This window comes from Python bivittatus, unplaced genomic scaffold, assembly GCF_059951505.1.
Source record: "Python bivittatus isolate LINGU-HERP-01145 unplaced genomic scaffold, Pbiv_v1 ctg000080_np1212, whole genome shotgun sequence".
Taxonomy (NCBI): Eukaryota; Metazoa; Chordata; class Lepidosauria; order Squamata; family Pythonidae; genus Python; species Python bivittatus.
The window spans coordinates 85,800,987-85,817,474 of NW_028277035.1; the positions used below are offsets into that span (position 1 = coordinate 85,800,987).

Below are 16,488 nucleotides of genomic sequence, written 5' to 3' on the forward strand. Positions count from 1 at the left end.
TCTTCTGTGGTTTTCTTGGTAAAGGTACAGGAGCGGTTCACCATTATCTTCTCCCACACAATATGAATTGATGCCTTTGCCATTGCCGCTAAAGTGAGCATCTGCCTTTGGCATCTTCCTATGTTGCTGCTTGTTACAGGCACCTGCTTGCTTGAGCTGGGCAGCTGGGATGACCTGCACACCTTGGGCGACCCAGCTGGGAGTAGATACTCTGGGCATACACTCCCGACGTTCTGTGCTCATCCCTCCCAGGAACATCCCCACCACCACAATGAGGCAGCACAGCAGGACCTGGGGGGAGGGGAGATAGACTTAAGTTATCCTTAATTGTATGGTAATAAATAAAGTAGTATTGTGATGTGGGCTCAAGGTATGTAAAATCTGATAGACTATCACCAGTGACTTAGAACCGCCGCAATAGAGGCGGGATACAGGTTAGAAATGCAGGCAGCAAATTTTTCCAGAGGCAAAGATGGAAGGAGAGCAGTCTGACTCAGGCCCTCTAAGAGCAGTAGAATTCTATGGGGCCAACCCCTTAAGGAACAAAGATGTTTATTACTTTAACCTCCGTTGCAGGACAGTAATGGGAAAATAATGAAAACCACGTACTTTGAGCTCCCCTTAAACAAACTAACATTAGATGATGCTAAATATTTTAAAAAACCAGAATGCAAATTGAGAACAACTTGGGTTGCGACAAAAACCACCCCAAACTGTGCTAAGAATTCTCATTTAATAAGTTGGAAGGAAATGGCAGAGAGGATGAGAAGAATATCAATATATTTGGAGGGAATGGCCTTTTTAATAAAAAAGCAGTCATAAATAACTGTATTATTTCAATATCAATCAAATGTATTGATTGGGTGTGGATAAATTGCTTATAAATTTGTACATTTATACATATCCAGAAAGATTTTTGGATGTGAATAAAGAGGACAAAAAGAGAAAGTTTGGATTATGACCATTTCCTTGCTCCCCATTTTTTTGTTTTTTTCACTTGTATAGATGGAACTGTTTCCAAGGAGTTAGCAGCAGTTTTGTGACCTCTGGAAATAAAATTAAAACACATGCTACCTCAAATGAAGCTTGCTTCCTGGTGATCCCCAGTGAAAATCCCCTACATTTCAGTGTAGGTTTTTTTGGCAACAGTATAGAAATGGTATGCCTTTGCTTTCTGGATTTTTAAAAAAATTTCCATGTTACGTTCTTGGGATGTCTTACTGGTCTCCCATCCTGGTTTATATAGTTTTTCAAGATCAGCCAAGGTGGGCTGCTTTAATATTAGACTTATTTACCTCAAAGAGTTAAGATATGGATTTGCCACCATTGGAAAAGTAACACGTTAGACTGAAAGAAAACAAAAAGGAACAAATTCGTAGAAAATTGAATATTTTATTGATTTCTCTAGAAGGAATATGATATGCTTATACACAGTTATTGTTCAACAACCTGAAAATGAACTGACATTTAATATAATTTTCCTTGTAGAAAGTTTCTAGAAGTGATGCTATTATTAGCATAAGATTAATATGTGATACCTTTCATACATGTTTATGTTTTTGACTGAAGTTCCCTTTTTGCTATTTTGGAGAGTTTAAAAATATAGAAAGATAGTAAGTAAATAAAACCCTATATGTACTAGATTTCTTTAAAAAAAAAAAAGACATTGCTTCCTACTGAAAACAGCAGCTGGTTGTAGCACCAGTTAGAATATATAGATCCCTTATGAAGCAAACGTGCCAGTCTTTATTAGAGAGGTTAATATGTGTATGTACTCATGTAAATATCTGTATATGTATTTAATGAAACCTGGCAGACATGCACTTTTCATTCCTCCCACTCTCTGCTGTAAAAGGATACTTATGTTCTAATTTGTGCCAGAGACTCACACAAGCCAAATATAATATTCAGAAAAGAACTGCTCTTGGGTAGTTAAAGGGTTCCCAGCAATGCATTGTTCTGGGTTCCCTCTCCCACAATCTGTAGAAAGGAAAAGGTTGGAAGTAGCACTAGCAAACCATGGGAAATGATGAGTTAGACAATATGGTCTGGGCCCTCCATAAAATTCTAGAAATGAGACCAGGAGATTGCATGATTAAAAGCTACGTCTGAAAGCACTCTGTGTCCTTGGGTGCAAATGCTTTGATCTTATATTCCGATAAGTAAAGGCACCAGGTCTAGTCTGAAGGAAGCGGTCTCCATTTTCACAAAATAATTTTTCTTTTGTTGCTCCAGGGATTCAGGAAGCAATATTATGAGGTCTAGGAATGGAATCAAAAGCCCACAGAATGCATCTCAACTAACTACTGTACCAACAAGATGCTCTTTGCAGAAAAGGCAAGAGACACTGTTAAATACGTTGTCATAAACCGTATGCTGCAGGTTCCATATTCTGTTCCAATAGTATTTTGCAGAAAGTAATTTGGTACATCAAAAAGGATTGTTTTGTTCAATACTGTATCAGAAGAGATGTTCTTCTAACATTGCTTGGCCTTCAGCTGGCTTGAGAAAGCATCTCTTCCCGGACAGGAACAACTGTTATGGAGACTTCTTAATGATGTAGGTGGAACGTGCAGTTGCTTCTTTGTTTGGCCTTTCAGCACATGGGAACTGGGTGTGTTGATCTGCATTCAGAAAAGGTGTGTTTCTCTGAAGAAAGCCCAGCTTCTGCAGTGCTTCATCCCGAGCAGACCTTTGAGCGTTGGACAAAAGTCCTGCAGGCTTTATTACTCTTACAGCATCCTTCGCTGGTTCCTTGACAGGAGCAGAACTGCCAAGTTGGAGCAGGAAACGCGAGCGGAGTTCTTGAACATTGACTCCTGACTTCAGTATTGTGTCAAACTTCTTCAAGCGGGTGGGGTGAGAGTTGGCTGATCTAGGAGTATGTCTGGCTTGACAATAAAGGTCAGACCTTCTCCTCAAAGCGATTTCATCAGATTCCTCCGAAAGGGACTTGATCATTTTACTTTTAGAAACTGCTGGGCAAGGACCAGGTTTCAGCGGAGCAGTCTCCCCAAATTTACTTTGTTGTTGCGTGCTGCAGATGACACTATGTTGGCATTGGTCCTGAGAACCTGCATATACAATTGACATAGGCTCAGATTGTTAAAAATACGAAAAAGAGATTATAGGAAACACAGAGACAGGGTTGTTCATAAATTATTCTCTCTATCTAGGCATGGAAGATCATTCGTAAGTTACATGACAACTGCAGTGGTGGTAGCTCTTCCAACATATGGAGGCAGAAAGCAGAGAGGTGATGACCAAGTTTCAAGTACTGACTGGAAATAGATGGTTACTGGTTTTAAATATACATAGAGAGGAGCACACATGCACACACATTGCAAGTGAAAAGTGGCAACTACAGTCTAAATGCTGGGAGAATCTGCGACAGATGACAAGAATAACACTGACATGGAAGAGCAGTGTAGTACCTCTGTCCTTTTGTTGGACAAAAGGCAGGAAAGTAGGTATTAGTTGTGCTGATTGAAATAAAGATGGCCAAATCATATTTGGGGGAACACTAAGTTTGCCATTCAGAGGCTTGCTCCACCAGCCAAATGGTTAAATTATGGTGCCCAGGGATCCACGTAAACAAATTACTATATAATTTTACCTAGAGATTCTTCCATTTTCTCATGACTCCACTCATCATCTTCTAGGATTTCCTTATCCAAGGTGTTGATTGTCTGAAGCAAGTACTCCAGGCATTCTTTCTCTTCTGGATTCAGTCCAGAAAGGAAATCTTCATCCTCTTTTGAGAAACCTTCAGGATTAAGTCCTGGAATCAACTAATGGCAAAATAAGAAGCGTTAGTACAAGAAATTTTCTCAAAGCTCAATTCATGTACCTGGCTGGTTGCAAGATGATGAGTCTAGGAAATATGGTAGTTGGAATTACTAATATTGGAACAGAATTTAAATATTAGGACAGTAATCCCCATCATGGTCCACTTTAGTAATATTTGTTATGGTTACTATATATGTCATAATCCCGACTTCCAACAAGTACTGTAAAATCAGCGGGGAAGCTGGCAGGAAGTTGCAAGTCCTGCTCATGACAAGCCCTTCCTTAGGCAGCTTGCAACCAGGCTGGCGGGGAGGGGAGGGTCATGGACAGCAGCCGCGGGGGTGGGTGCTGTGGTGCAGCAGGAGTGCAGGCAGGCAGGCAGAGGGGTGCTGTGGCCTGGCACAAATGCAGGCAGTTGGGGATGGGAGCTGCAGCCCAGTGTGAGTGTGGTCAGGCAGGTGAGGGAATGCTGTGGAGTGCAGGCAGGCACACAGGTGGGTGCTGCGGCATGGCATCAGTGCGGGCAGGGAGGTGGGTGCTGTAGCTTGGCATGAGCACAGCTGGGTGGGCAGGTGCTATGGAGTGCAGGCAGGGGGATGCCGCAGGTGGGTATGTGCTACAGAGTACGAGATCCCAGGGATCTCGTACTCTGTAGTGGGGTTCTTTAGGAGGAAAAGCAGTGGGAGAGGGAGTGACTTATGGGAGTGACTTGTGACCTCCCCTGCCGGGTTCCCCATTGACTTTGCTTGTTGGAAGCCAGCAGAGAAGATCACAAATGGTGATTGCGTGACTGTGGGACACTGCAACTGTTGTAAGTACAAACCGGTTGCCAAGTGCCCGAATTGCAATCGTGTAACTGAGGGGGTGCTGCAATGGCTGGAACTCTGAGGACCAGTTGTAAGTACTAATCATTCAGTGCCATCATAACTTTGAATGGTTGCTGCACGGGTGGTTGTAACCCAAGGACTACCTGAAAGGGGAGAGTATACAGCCTTGTCTCACTCTTTTGCCAACCTGGAGCCAGTCTGTTTCACCATATTCCACCCACACTGTGGCTTCCTGACCTGTATATAGGTTTCATATGAGGACAATGACATGTTCTTGGTTTCCTGTTTTTCTAAAGACATTCCACAGCTTGACATGATGAACACAATTGAAGATCTTTCTACAATTAATGAAGCACATACTGACTTTTTTTTTTGGTATTCTTTGGCTTTCTCAATTAACCAGAATGCATCAGCAATAATATCCTGTGTTCCTTGGCCTTTTCTAAAACCAGATTAAACATCTGGTATCTTTCTTTCCATGTATGGCTCTACTCTGTGTTGGATGATCCTAATGTGAAATTAAGGGTACAGGAAGTCCTCGGTTAACAACGTTAACTGAGACCGGAATTTCCATTGTGAAATGACGCTGTTGTAAACCGTGATGTCACATGACTGCATCACTTAGTGATGGCAATCCTAGCATTCCCTGTTGCCATTGTTAAGTGAGGATCGGAGGTCATTAAGCAAGTGCCAAGCAGCCTCCAAACAGGCCAGCAGGCAGGTAAGGTGCAAGGTGCGGTGCGAGATATGGTACAAACATGGTGGGGCTGGAGACGGCTGGTGCTGGGCAAGGGAGGGTGGCCTGCAAGGCACGGCGTGAGCGCAGTGGGGCTGGGGGTGGCTGCTGCCAGGTGGGGGAGGGTGCGTGAGTGGCCCTGAGGCACGGCACAGCTGGGCTGGGGGTGGCTGCAAGCAATTCACTGGAGCAACTTACAACTTTCCCTGCTGGCTTCCCCATTGACTTTGCTTGTGCAAGCCAGCTGCCAAGTGTCCAGATCACAATCACATGACTACAGGGGTACCGGGAGGACCAGTCATAAGTACCACTTGTTCAGCGCTGTTGTAACTTCGAATGGTTGCTGAATCAGTGGTCGTTAAATGAGGACTATTTGTACTGTATGATAGTTGCATATTCTGTTCAGTCTCCTATTTTGATATTGGTATGTGGACTTACTTCTTCCAATTTGCTGGCCACTGTGTTGTTCTCCAGATTTTTTTTTTTTTTTACATTTTTATCCCACCCTTTTTTTTTATACAACTCAAGGTGGCAAACATACCAATACCCCTTCTTCTTCCTATTTTCCCCACAACAACCACTCTATGACATGAGTTGGGCTGAGAGTGACTGGCCCAAAGTCACCCAGCTGGTTTTTCATGCCTAAGGCGGAACTAGAACTCACAGTGTCCTGGTTTCTAGGCCAGCATCTTAACCACTACACCATACTGGCTCTCTGCCAAACTGGCTCTCTATCTAATAAACTTGTTAGGATAGTTTGGTTAGAACCTTTACAGATTGTGTTATTATTGCTTGCCATACTTCTGTAGATACTTCATCAGTTCTTGTAGCTTTCTGATTTGGTAATGACCAGAGCGCTGACTTAATTTCATCTTCTAGTACTAGAACTTCTTATAAGTAGGGCAAATCTTCTAAGTTATCTTGGATGTTGACACCTCTAATGTACAGAATTTCAAAATACTCCTTCTGTCTTTGATATTCTTGGAATCGTTTACTAGATGTATTAGTAGTTGGCTACAAAGCAGAGGTCATATAACAGGATCCTGAGGCATGGGCCAGTCCTGGAGTAGCACAAACTTTGCATGTGGAAGTACTCTCATTTACTGATATCCTGGAGACTGCTGGCCTGCACCTATGTGTAGCTAACTGAATGAACATATTCAGACTGAGCAGAGATGGGGTCCATGCATACAGCCTGACTCCCTACTTTCCCCAGCATGACATGTTCTGAAGAGCTCTTTACATTGGCTTGAATGCAAGCATAGCTCTTCCCACAATCCAGCAGCCTAATAAAGCAAAGTCTTTGATTTTGTGGATCACTGTACTTAATTCAAGAAAATGCAGGTAGAGCTCCTCTTCAGACCTCTGTCTGGATGTGTGAGAGTGGGGAGGAAGAGGGTGGGGCTAGCACATACATTCCATTCTCTACCCAGGTAGAGCCTCCAAGCATTCAGTTGAATGCTTCAGCAGGGCTTGACTTCTACTTCCACACGTTCAGCACTGCAGCCTTGAACACTATCCTGTGCCCTCACCTCAGCCTCTGTCCCTGAGCTGGAAGAAGTCCCTTTGCTGCTGTCCCTTCCTTTTGAGACCTTATCACTGCTCATTTTGAGCTCTGGGCCCTATCAGTGTGGCCTTGGGCATGTACAACATGATGTTAGCCCTCCCAGGTAAACCAGACAGGAAACACCACTAGATGAGCTAATTCTACTTTATTGTAAAGCTGCATTAACAGAATCTTGCAAGTCTGAAAGTACAAATCTCCCGCCCTATTTACCACCTGAGAGGTTAGGGCGGGTCCTTCCTAAGTTCCTTTTTCGGGCCATTACTCTGTTGTGGACTCCTTTCTCTTTTATCTGGTCATTCCTAGGCGGCATCTCTTCCCCCTGTCTTCCAAGGTCACCCTCACATTCCATTACACATAAGTACTGTGCACCAGCACAACACAACTTCCAACTCATTGTGCAAGGATAGCACAGTGAACAGTTGTGTCAGGGCTGTACATGACAAATTGCATGCTCATTAGACTGCACTCCAGAGAACACAAAATAGGAACCCACAAAGCAGTCCCTACTCTGAACAGTGCTATAATAATTATAATTAAAATAATTATATTATAATAATTATAATAATAATAATAGATAGTTGGCTTTTATATAACCAGAAGATAGTATGACTACTTAGTGATTTCTTCCCTCATAGGAGAACTCTGTGGCAAACTTCTTTTGTGTCAACATAGGATTCCCCAAAGCACTGATTAACTGCTTTCTCTTTTATAAATAGCCACCACATTGGTGCATTCTGCACCTACTCCACCCCATGCATATAATTATCTCTGATTACCAATTTTTCTTCGGGGAAAAAAGCCAGTTATCATTGGACTTAGCTTTGAATGTGTATGGCAGCCTTCTGCCTACTTCCTTCTAGATACTTCAGAACTGCAGTTCCCAGAATTCCCTACCCAACTACAGCCTCAACACATTTGGAAGGTGCCAGTTTGATGTAGTGGTTAAGATACCAGGCTAGAAACCGGGAGACTGTGAGTTCTAGTCCTGCCTTGGGCACAAAGCCAGCTGGGTGACCTTGGGCCAGTCCCTCTCCCAACCCTAGGAAAAAGGCAATGGCAAACCACCTCTAAAAATCTTGTCAAGAAAACTGCAGGGACTCGTCCTGGCAGTCACCAGGAATCAACACTGACTAGAAGGCACAAAAGAAAAAGAAAAAGGGTGGCCACTTAGGCTAACCACAGCTAACACAAGGAATTGCTTGCTTGCCTTCAGACACTCACATTTCTACTCACTGATCAAAGGCTTTGCAGCACCTTCAGTCTTCATCTAGAGCTCACAAATCTGCTTTATGCCAAGTTAGACCATTAGTTTGGCAGAAGGTGCTTGGAAATGAATGTGGGGCTTTTTGCAGGTAAGGGAGATGCCGTGCTGCAGAGGTATGATCTCTCCTCAAAGACTATGGGTGGACTATGGACTCTTGCCTTACCCTGCTCTTTGGTACAACATCTCAGCCCACTGAGGGACAGTGGAAATCTGTTGCTGTAGCTCTGTGCCTAATATAAAGTTCCCGTGTCACCTTTGTATGGAGAGTTGCAGGGCAGAACTCCTGGTTCAGCCCTCATGTTTCTAAAGTCTGTCGTGTTTACGGAACTAACACATTTCTAGACCAGCTTTCAGGACAAAGACCAAGCAAAGGCTGCTTAAGTTCCCCAAGGTCGGAGTGACTTAGTTATTAGGCTTGAGATTGTAGCATTTTGAAATATGCACCTTCTAAGGCCTCTGTAGTGGGGGGTGGTCAAAAAAGTCAAGATGGTAGCTGTGACCATGTCATTGAAGCCCTGCCACTTCTTTTACATGGACTCCCTCCCATGGATGCCCTCACACTATTCCCCTGAAAAGCACTATCCAATAATAATAATTAGTCCTCATGAAAAGGTATTTTGAAAAGGAGAAGGGAAGTATGGATTTTGCTTGTACCTGCGATGTTTCTTCTTTCGGCATTTGCTCCATTGTGTGGTAGTTATTTCTTGCCTTCTCAGTAGTCTCCATTTCCAGTCCTCACAAAAACAGCTTCATTAAATCTACAGGTTACATGACAAAAGCCGTAACATTAGGGTTGAAATGCACAAAAACAGGACTCTATTTGAACAAAAGTCCAGCAACCCCCTTCCATATTCTTGACAGGAGAACTACATGGACATGGCTAGGAAGTCTCCAAGAGTCACAGGGAGGAACTCACCTTTATGGAAATAAAAGAATGGTGCGCTTAAGGACTCGGAGGTAGGTGAGCATCTGCCCTCAATGATTCAACAGCCTGGGCTATCTGTTCCCAAACAGCAGGCAGGCTAGCAAAGATATAAATAACCCAACACCTCTGAAGGTACCAGGCTTGGGTGGTCAGAGAAGAGGAACAAGATCAAATCCCAGTTCAGTTCTTTCACAGAGAGAAAACTCTTGATTCTATGAATAAAAGAGATGATGGGCATTGTGCAAAGCTATCTAGTGGGGGCTGGGAGAGGCACTGAAGAGAGCAGACATAAACCATCAAGGAGTAGTGGTGAATCCGTTGGCAGCTTATCGCATAAGTGACAACTTGGCCCGGGTGAAGAGAAGTCTGGGAGAAAGCATTTCAGAGTATCACTCTGCCTTAACTCACTATAACTGAGGCTGAGAAATGCCCCTTACAGTTCCAAGATTCTCGATTTACTCCCGATTAGCATGAAAGGATCTTCCTGAAATCTTGGGCAGTTCTTCATTAATTTTGCCCATGGGCTTCCCTTATTGCAGACGACTCCATTCGCTTCACAGAATAAATGAGTTGGGACTGAATGTTCAACTGTTGTTTTGGAGGCTGCCCCCACCCTCATCTTCTTGAAAAGGAGGGAGTTGATGGTTTATTCTCTCCAGGGATGGAGAACAAATGTGAGCAAGGACTAACTCCCTCTCCCTGCCTTTAAAAAGAACTAAACTGGGCTGGCTGGCATTTTTATGCCTTTCCCTGATGTTCTGTGTGGTATGTTTTCCATTTTCCACCCAGAATCAATGGACATTGGATAAAGGAATCCATTCAACTGCAAACAGCAGCATAGAACTTCCTCCGCCTCTCACTGCCAAATTGGTGGATACGGTAGCTCTCTCCCTCTGCAGATTTCCCTGTAGCCAGAAAGATCCCCATGTTTAGACAACACACGTATCTTATATAGGTAGTCCCCAGTTTAAGAATGAGTTCCGTTCCCAAGGTCTGTCCCTAAGTCAAATTTGTATGTAAGCCAGAACAGTGTTATTGTATAATACTGTATAAGTAGTATTGTGTAATTAACTCGAAGCATTGTGTATTTAACTCAAATTTTGCTACAAAAGGCTCTGTTCTTAACTATGGGCCATCCTTAAACTGGGCATTCTTAACCCAGGGACTATCTGTAGTAACTTTCACGTTAGTTTTCTCTCACGTGTGACAGAAAGTGGGGAATATCTTTCTAAGGATGATGCTTGCTTTATGAATTCTTGCATGGAAAGAAATAAAATCTGCTGCCCTGTTGGTCAGGAACATCTTCTGCAGCATTAAATGTTTGGAAAATGTTATTAACAGAACCATTTTCCTGATAACACCACTGCCTAACTCAAAATTCAGTATACGTTACTGATCGGCTTCGTTGCTACTCTCAAAAGCTAACCCAGTAAAAAGGCTTTAAAATATTTCAAAACTTGACTTAAGACCGCTGTTTATAAATAGCATTGGCCAGGTTTCCTTTTGCCCTGGTCTGGTCTGGTCTGTATGCATGCATGCATTTATCAAATCTGTCACCACCCATCTTGTTGAAACGACTCTGGGCAGTTTACAACAAAGCTAAGATTCATTAAAATACAATATAAAACAGTCCTAATAATACACAGCTTCCAAGAAAGATGGAGAGTTGGCGAATATGCACCCCAGAAGGAGTGACTTAGAAGGAATCACCAAAGAACCGCGTTTGGACGGCAGAAGCATCACCTCACCCACGTGCCCTTCGAGGTTCCACCTATACAGGCCCTCTGGCTTGGGCAGAATGTCACAGAAACGCAAATCCCTCACTGGGCTCCTGCATCTGGCCCTAGATTCTCTGTTCTTGAGAACGGAGGCGTGGAGGCAAGGAGTCCTGACCGACGCTTTGCGTGCTCGCCTCCCGTCTTCAGAGGAGATGAGCGATGCGCGGGGCCGAGCAGAGCACTCTTTGTTTGGACTATAACCAATTTGCAAACAGGAATCACTTCCTTGTAGCATCCAGATTGTACCAACAAACGAAAGTCCTCCCCTGCCCTGCAGCTCCGGCTCTTTCAAAAACAAAGGTCTCTTCAAGCCTTCCTACCAGCCTGATAAGTTTCAGTGCCCCAAAAGAGAAGGGAGCTTTCTCTAAACCAGGACCCTCCCTCCAGATAGGTTGGACTACAACTCCCATAATGCCTGCCAGCATTTTTCTGCTGAGTGCGCCCCTGTATAATATGATAAGGAAGTATGAGCAGCTATCATTGGAGCACCCACCGTATCTAGTGAGGGATGAAACCCATTATGACTCAGACCAAGCAACGAGATTGGTCCTTTCGACAATGTGACAGTGGAATAAGGCTACCATGTAGAAGGAGCATGGGCTACTGCTTTTCGGTCATTTAAAGGTAAGATGCTCTCAAGTTGGGTTTGACTCGTACTGACTCCATGAGCACAACCCTGCTGTTTTCTTGGCAACAGTATGATACTGCTTGCCCCTGCCTTCTTCCAGAATCTATTTTGACTCTCTGGTTTAGCCTACAGCTGTGGGATCACCAGGTGGTCTCCCATCCAGGTTCTAGCCAGGCCAGCTTCCATGCTGAGGTAAATTCAGCTGAGTGCTAGCTCCTGCTGGGATAAAATTCACTGCCTCCAATTAGAAAGCCATTTCTAAAGAAGAGATGTAAAAGAGACGATAAACAAAATTATTGTGTAAAGCTACACATTCAGATCATTAAAAAAAAGGCAGCAGGAAGAACACTGTAACCACAACAGCTGCTGATGGAACAGCAAGAATTCATTTCAGGCCTGAGAGAAGAGAAGCTGGCGCCAAAATGGGACGGCTGCCTTCACACGACACAACGAACCCCACTGTAGCCCCGAGAACGAACCACTCCAGCAAGCTTGCCAGAAACCCAAGAGCTTCAGCTAAGTCGCGTTTCTGAAGAAAAACAGAAGCCACGCCAGCAACTTTCAACAACTGCTGCGGTTCAGGTCGAGAACAATCATGCAACATATAAGCCCAGTAAATAAATACCAATAAATAAATACACAGAAACCATGTTCAAGCCCTCTCGCATTTAGTTTTTCTTCCTGCCCTACGGAAAAGACTTTTGGGTCCGATCCTGTGAGTGGCCGGCTCTTCTCCATCCGTCCATCGTTTTTGCAATTGTCCAATCGGCCGTGCGTGAATTAATTCTTCCTCACAATTGTTGTGTGACGCGAACCTGCGTGTTTAGTTTCTGGCTGAGTGTGTGACGTGGACCCAGAACACTGGGATCATTTAACACAGAGATCCTGAACATTTTGGGGCCGTTAATGCTTTGGAAGCACGTTGGGGGCCCTCAAAGAAAATGGCTGCCACACAGATGGGCTTCCCCACGGACCAGAGGCCCTATTCTTGTCATGAAGGATAGGCCAGTCACAAAATACATGGGCAAATTTCCCTGCCACATTTCCTAACACTCCTCTTAGGATATTATCGATCAACTCTCAGCCTACCTTTGTCTTTTTTTTCAGGCTACAGCCCCCCGCCCACCATCTTTATTTTGTAACAATGCTCTTGAGGCTTAGGTTGAATCAGAAGGCATTCTTGGAGATAAAGTTGATAGTAGGGGCTGACACTTGCCCTTGCAGCATACGGTATTTCTTTCCTTTCCATATTTAAGTTTAGGATTTTAAAAATAATACTAACTGGAATGAGGCAGGGGACCATGTGGGTTCCAAGGGAATGTCTATGAGAGCCAGGAGAAGTCAAAAGAAGTCAAGATGGTGGACCTTTGAAGCCCTTCTCGGTGCCTCACAAGGCTGTAAAAAAAGAAGCAGGGCTTTGATCTCACAATTGTGGCTGCCATCTTGACTCTTTTGCCCCCTCCGTAGACACCTGCATACCCTGGCAACCTTAGGATAGGCATTTTATGAAAACAGCTTCTAAGACTGGATGCCAACTGGAACTGAATAAGGAAGGAATTTCACAATCAGTATACCAGGATCAAAAGCACTTTTTTTTACTACATAGAGAATTGCTGGAAATGGGGCACCATCAAGAGTTTTTTCCCATTTAATGAATAATAATGATAATGTATTAAACTTGTATGCTGCTCGACTCTCAACAACTCTAAGCAGCTCACATCAACAGGGAGACACAAGGGAGAAGCCTGTATGTTAGAAATCCAGGTCTTAAACCATATAGAGCTTTTTATAGGTCACCCTAAATTACATCTCGAATTCAGCTCGGTTTGCATCCATTCCTGTTCCTCTGCTCCTTCATTTGCAAATACCCTTGTTAACTGCACAATGCATTTTCAGCTTAAAATTATTGCGGAAATGTAATTGTCCTCCCTTGTGGCATATACAAGTTTGCCATAAATAAATATCTAGCAGAAAAGCCTGTATTAATAACTGCCGCCTCGCCTGGAGAGCAGAATTATTACAGTAGCTGAGCATATGTAAGTGTTGGCTCCCAGGCAGAAGTACCAGATCTAGGATTTGGTAGGCCTACTCCAAAGTAAAGTATTTCTTTTCAAGAAATTAAAAATTCATATCCTAGAAATTAAAATGTTATACCCCAGCCTTTAGAATGGCTTACTACAGAAAAAATAAATAAAGCAAAACCCTTTACAGGAATATGAAAAAGGGATCAGCATAGCCAATAACAGCTTTTAGTTATGGGTAGTTCTAATCCCATACCCAGTTACCTGGGAGTAAGCCCCACTAGACTGCACGAAAACTCTTTTGAAAGAGACACGACTCCTTCAGCATAGTAAAGTAGTGAGAGTCTATTTTAAAAATCTCCTTTAAAGATAGTAACACAGGAACAAGATGAAGCAGTCCTTATTACTAGTCAAAAGCAAAAAGCAGGGAAATAAGCAAAACAAAGCAAAGGAGAACTGCCTGGGGTGAGATAACTTGATTTTTTCTTTTTAAAGGAGAGGCTTCTTGTTGCACCTTTCACAGTCCCACGGAAGAGGGGAGCTCACTTCCTTAAACTCCATCTTTTATACCAGGGGGTCTTCCACTTCGGAGGTCTTAAACATGTGAAATCCGTCTCACTTGGATGAACAGCAGCGGCCACTTCCAAAGTCAGATGTGCCCCTGCAGAAGAGGAAGTTGGCTGACTCACCTTGTGGGAAGCAGCCTAGAGAGTGTTTTCAGGATACAGCTTGTGAAATAGGTTGTACTGTAAAACTGCTATGTATATGATAAATGCCCCGAGGTGTTTTGTTTGCTTTAGTGAATAAAGAAACCTGTTGCCTTGATACTGCTCCCGGGCCTACAGCTCTAGAAAGTATGAATTTGTTCATGACTTCCTGGTTCACTTGACCGCAGCTCTCATGCAAGGTGATCTACCTGGAAGGGAGTCTCACGGAATTAAACGAGGGCTTGTTGATGTGAGGGTGGGGCTGAGAAGTCCATTTGATGTTGGTGTGGTATTTTGGAAGCTGCACTCAAAAAAGGGTAGCTGGCTACAAGAAGAAAAGTAGACAAACTCCAGGTCGATGTTTCTCAACCTTGGGGACTTTAAGATGTGTGGACTTCGACTCCCAGAATCCCCCAGCCAGCCCTGCTGGCTGGGGGGATTCTGGGAGTTGAAGTCCACACATCTTAAAGTCCCCAAGGCTGAGAAACACTGCTCCAGGTTATATGGTGGATTAAAATGATGCTGGACTACACTGAGAATTCCTAGCTAGCTTTCTGATTCAACAGATCCAGAGTATGTCAGGTTGGGGAAAGATGGTCTATTGGTCAACATGCACACTTAATTTGCATGTTAAATATTGATGTGTGTATTATGGACATTATACTGCACCAACTGATTGATTTATCGTAACAAGCTTGCAGTAGTGCAGCTTCTAACTCTGATTTTTGGGGTTTTGAGGATGAGCACTACCACTGGCCTGTATAAATCTGGAGGACTGTTAGATGGCAGAAAAGAGATACAGAAAATGCTAACTTTTTGCTGCCATTTAATAGTTTTATAGCCCAGATGAAATAGACTTTCCTTTAGTTCCTTTGGTGTGCAAAACTATCACTCTGCTACAGCCTCTCCCTGGGTGCTGTTTTAGTCTACTTCGTTTTATTGGTTTGGTTATACTTTTTATGAAGCTTTTATATTGATTTCCTTACTGGACACCTGAAAACTCATATGATGAGCAGGTTTTAAATAAAGACTTACAGAAAACATGAGCCCAGGGAGCCTTCTTTTTCCTTTATGTTTCAGAAGATTGTTTGGTGAAAGCAGGAATGTAGTACTTGCCAGAAATTATCCAAATGGAGCATGTTGCTGAGAAAGCACACTTAATTTGCACGTTAAAGATTGATGTGTGCATTATGTACATTATACTGCACCAACTGACTGATTTATCGTAACAAGCTTGCAGCAGTGCAACTTCTTACTCTGATAGTAAGGAGCAATGGATTCTTTCCACCACTGACAGAGCTTGGAGCTAAGTTACTTTTCTCTGACTGGTGCCTTCAGGACGTGTCATAATTTCATCAGTACCTTGGAATTCTGCAAACTCAGTGCACTATGGTGGGGTGCAAATCTTTGCTCTTTTGGGTATCTCGGGGCTGGTGTAAACAGAATGAGGTAGGAAAATTGTAAAGGTACAGAATAAACCACACCTCATCTTAACACCTTACATTTATTTATTTATTTATTTATAACTTAGATTCTTCTTCCCAAAAGAGAAAGTACGCAAAGATATAACTTCTGCTAGAATTTTATCCATGATATATTCATCTTCAACTTGCAAGGGGCTCTTTGACCCAAAGTGTTCTTGTATAACCCAAAGTTTGTAATAAAGTTGAGGAAATGAGCAATATTGGTGTGAACAGATAGGTGCCACAAAAAACAAGGAAATAAGCTGGGTGCTAGGAATCTCAGTGCAGGGATGGTAATTAGCCAGGACAGGTCAGAGCAAAGAGGGGAAAAGATCAGGGGATGAGATAAAAAGGCTCTCTCCAAACAGCAGGGAGCCTGCAAGGAAATCTTACCTGGGGCCTTCTGATATGTGTGTATGTTGGGGAGGGGGGGAGATCTCACCCATAGAGTAGAGGGGAAGAAGCTGGGTCTTTGCGTAATGTGTCCAAAGTAGGATAATTTGAGCCTGGTCATTTGTGCCTCAAGTGAGAACTCTGGGTTGATTGGTTTGATGATCCATTTGTTTGTTTTCTTGGCTGTCCATGGTATTCTCAGGAGTCTTTTCCAACACCAAAGTTCAAAAGCATGGATACTCTTCCTATCCTGCTCCTTCAGAGTCCAACTTTTGCTTCCATAGCATGTCACAGGGAATACCATGGCTTGCATGATTTTGATCTTTGTAAGTATAGACACGTCACGGCATTTGAATATCTTTTCCAAGGCCTTCATGGCTCCTCTACCAA

General features: G+C 43.4%; 1 protein-coding gene across 1 annotated transcript; it reads right to left on the minus strand.

The window, feature by feature from the left end:
* Positions 1–1,486: 1,486 nt before the first annotated feature.
* Positions 1,487–14,181, minus strand: LOC112541971 (uncharacterized). The gene is made up of 4 exons (XM_025173524.2): positions 14,050–14,181; positions 8,838–8,941; positions 3,617–3,791; positions 1,487–3,074 (listed from the first exon to the last, which is right to left on the minus strand). The coding sequence occupies exons 2-4, from the start codon at positions 8,907–8,909 to the stop codon at positions 2,539–2,541; spliced, it is 783 nt and encodes a 260-aa protein (XP_025029292.1). The 5' UTR covers positions 8,910–8,941; positions 14,050–14,181; the 3' UTR covers positions 1,487–2,538.
* Positions 14,182–16,488: the final 2,307 nt, after the last annotated feature.

What these genes read in the sequence shown, in the direction of transcription:
- LOC112541971 (XM_025173524.2), bottom strand. Translation starts at nt 8,909, where the DNA reads ATGGAGACTACTGAGAAGGCAAGAAATAACTACCACACAATGGAGCAA. An exon ending in CGAAAGAAGAAACATCGCAG is followed by an intron (nt 3,792 to 8,837) that starts GTACAAGCAAAA and finishes TTTTGCCATTAG; the next exon opens with TTGATTCCAGGACTTAATCC. An exon ending in GAAAATGGAAGAATCTCTAG is followed by an intron (nt 3,075 to 3,616) that starts GTAAAATTATAT and finishes TTGTATATGCAG; the next exon opens with GTTCTCAGGACCAATGCCAA.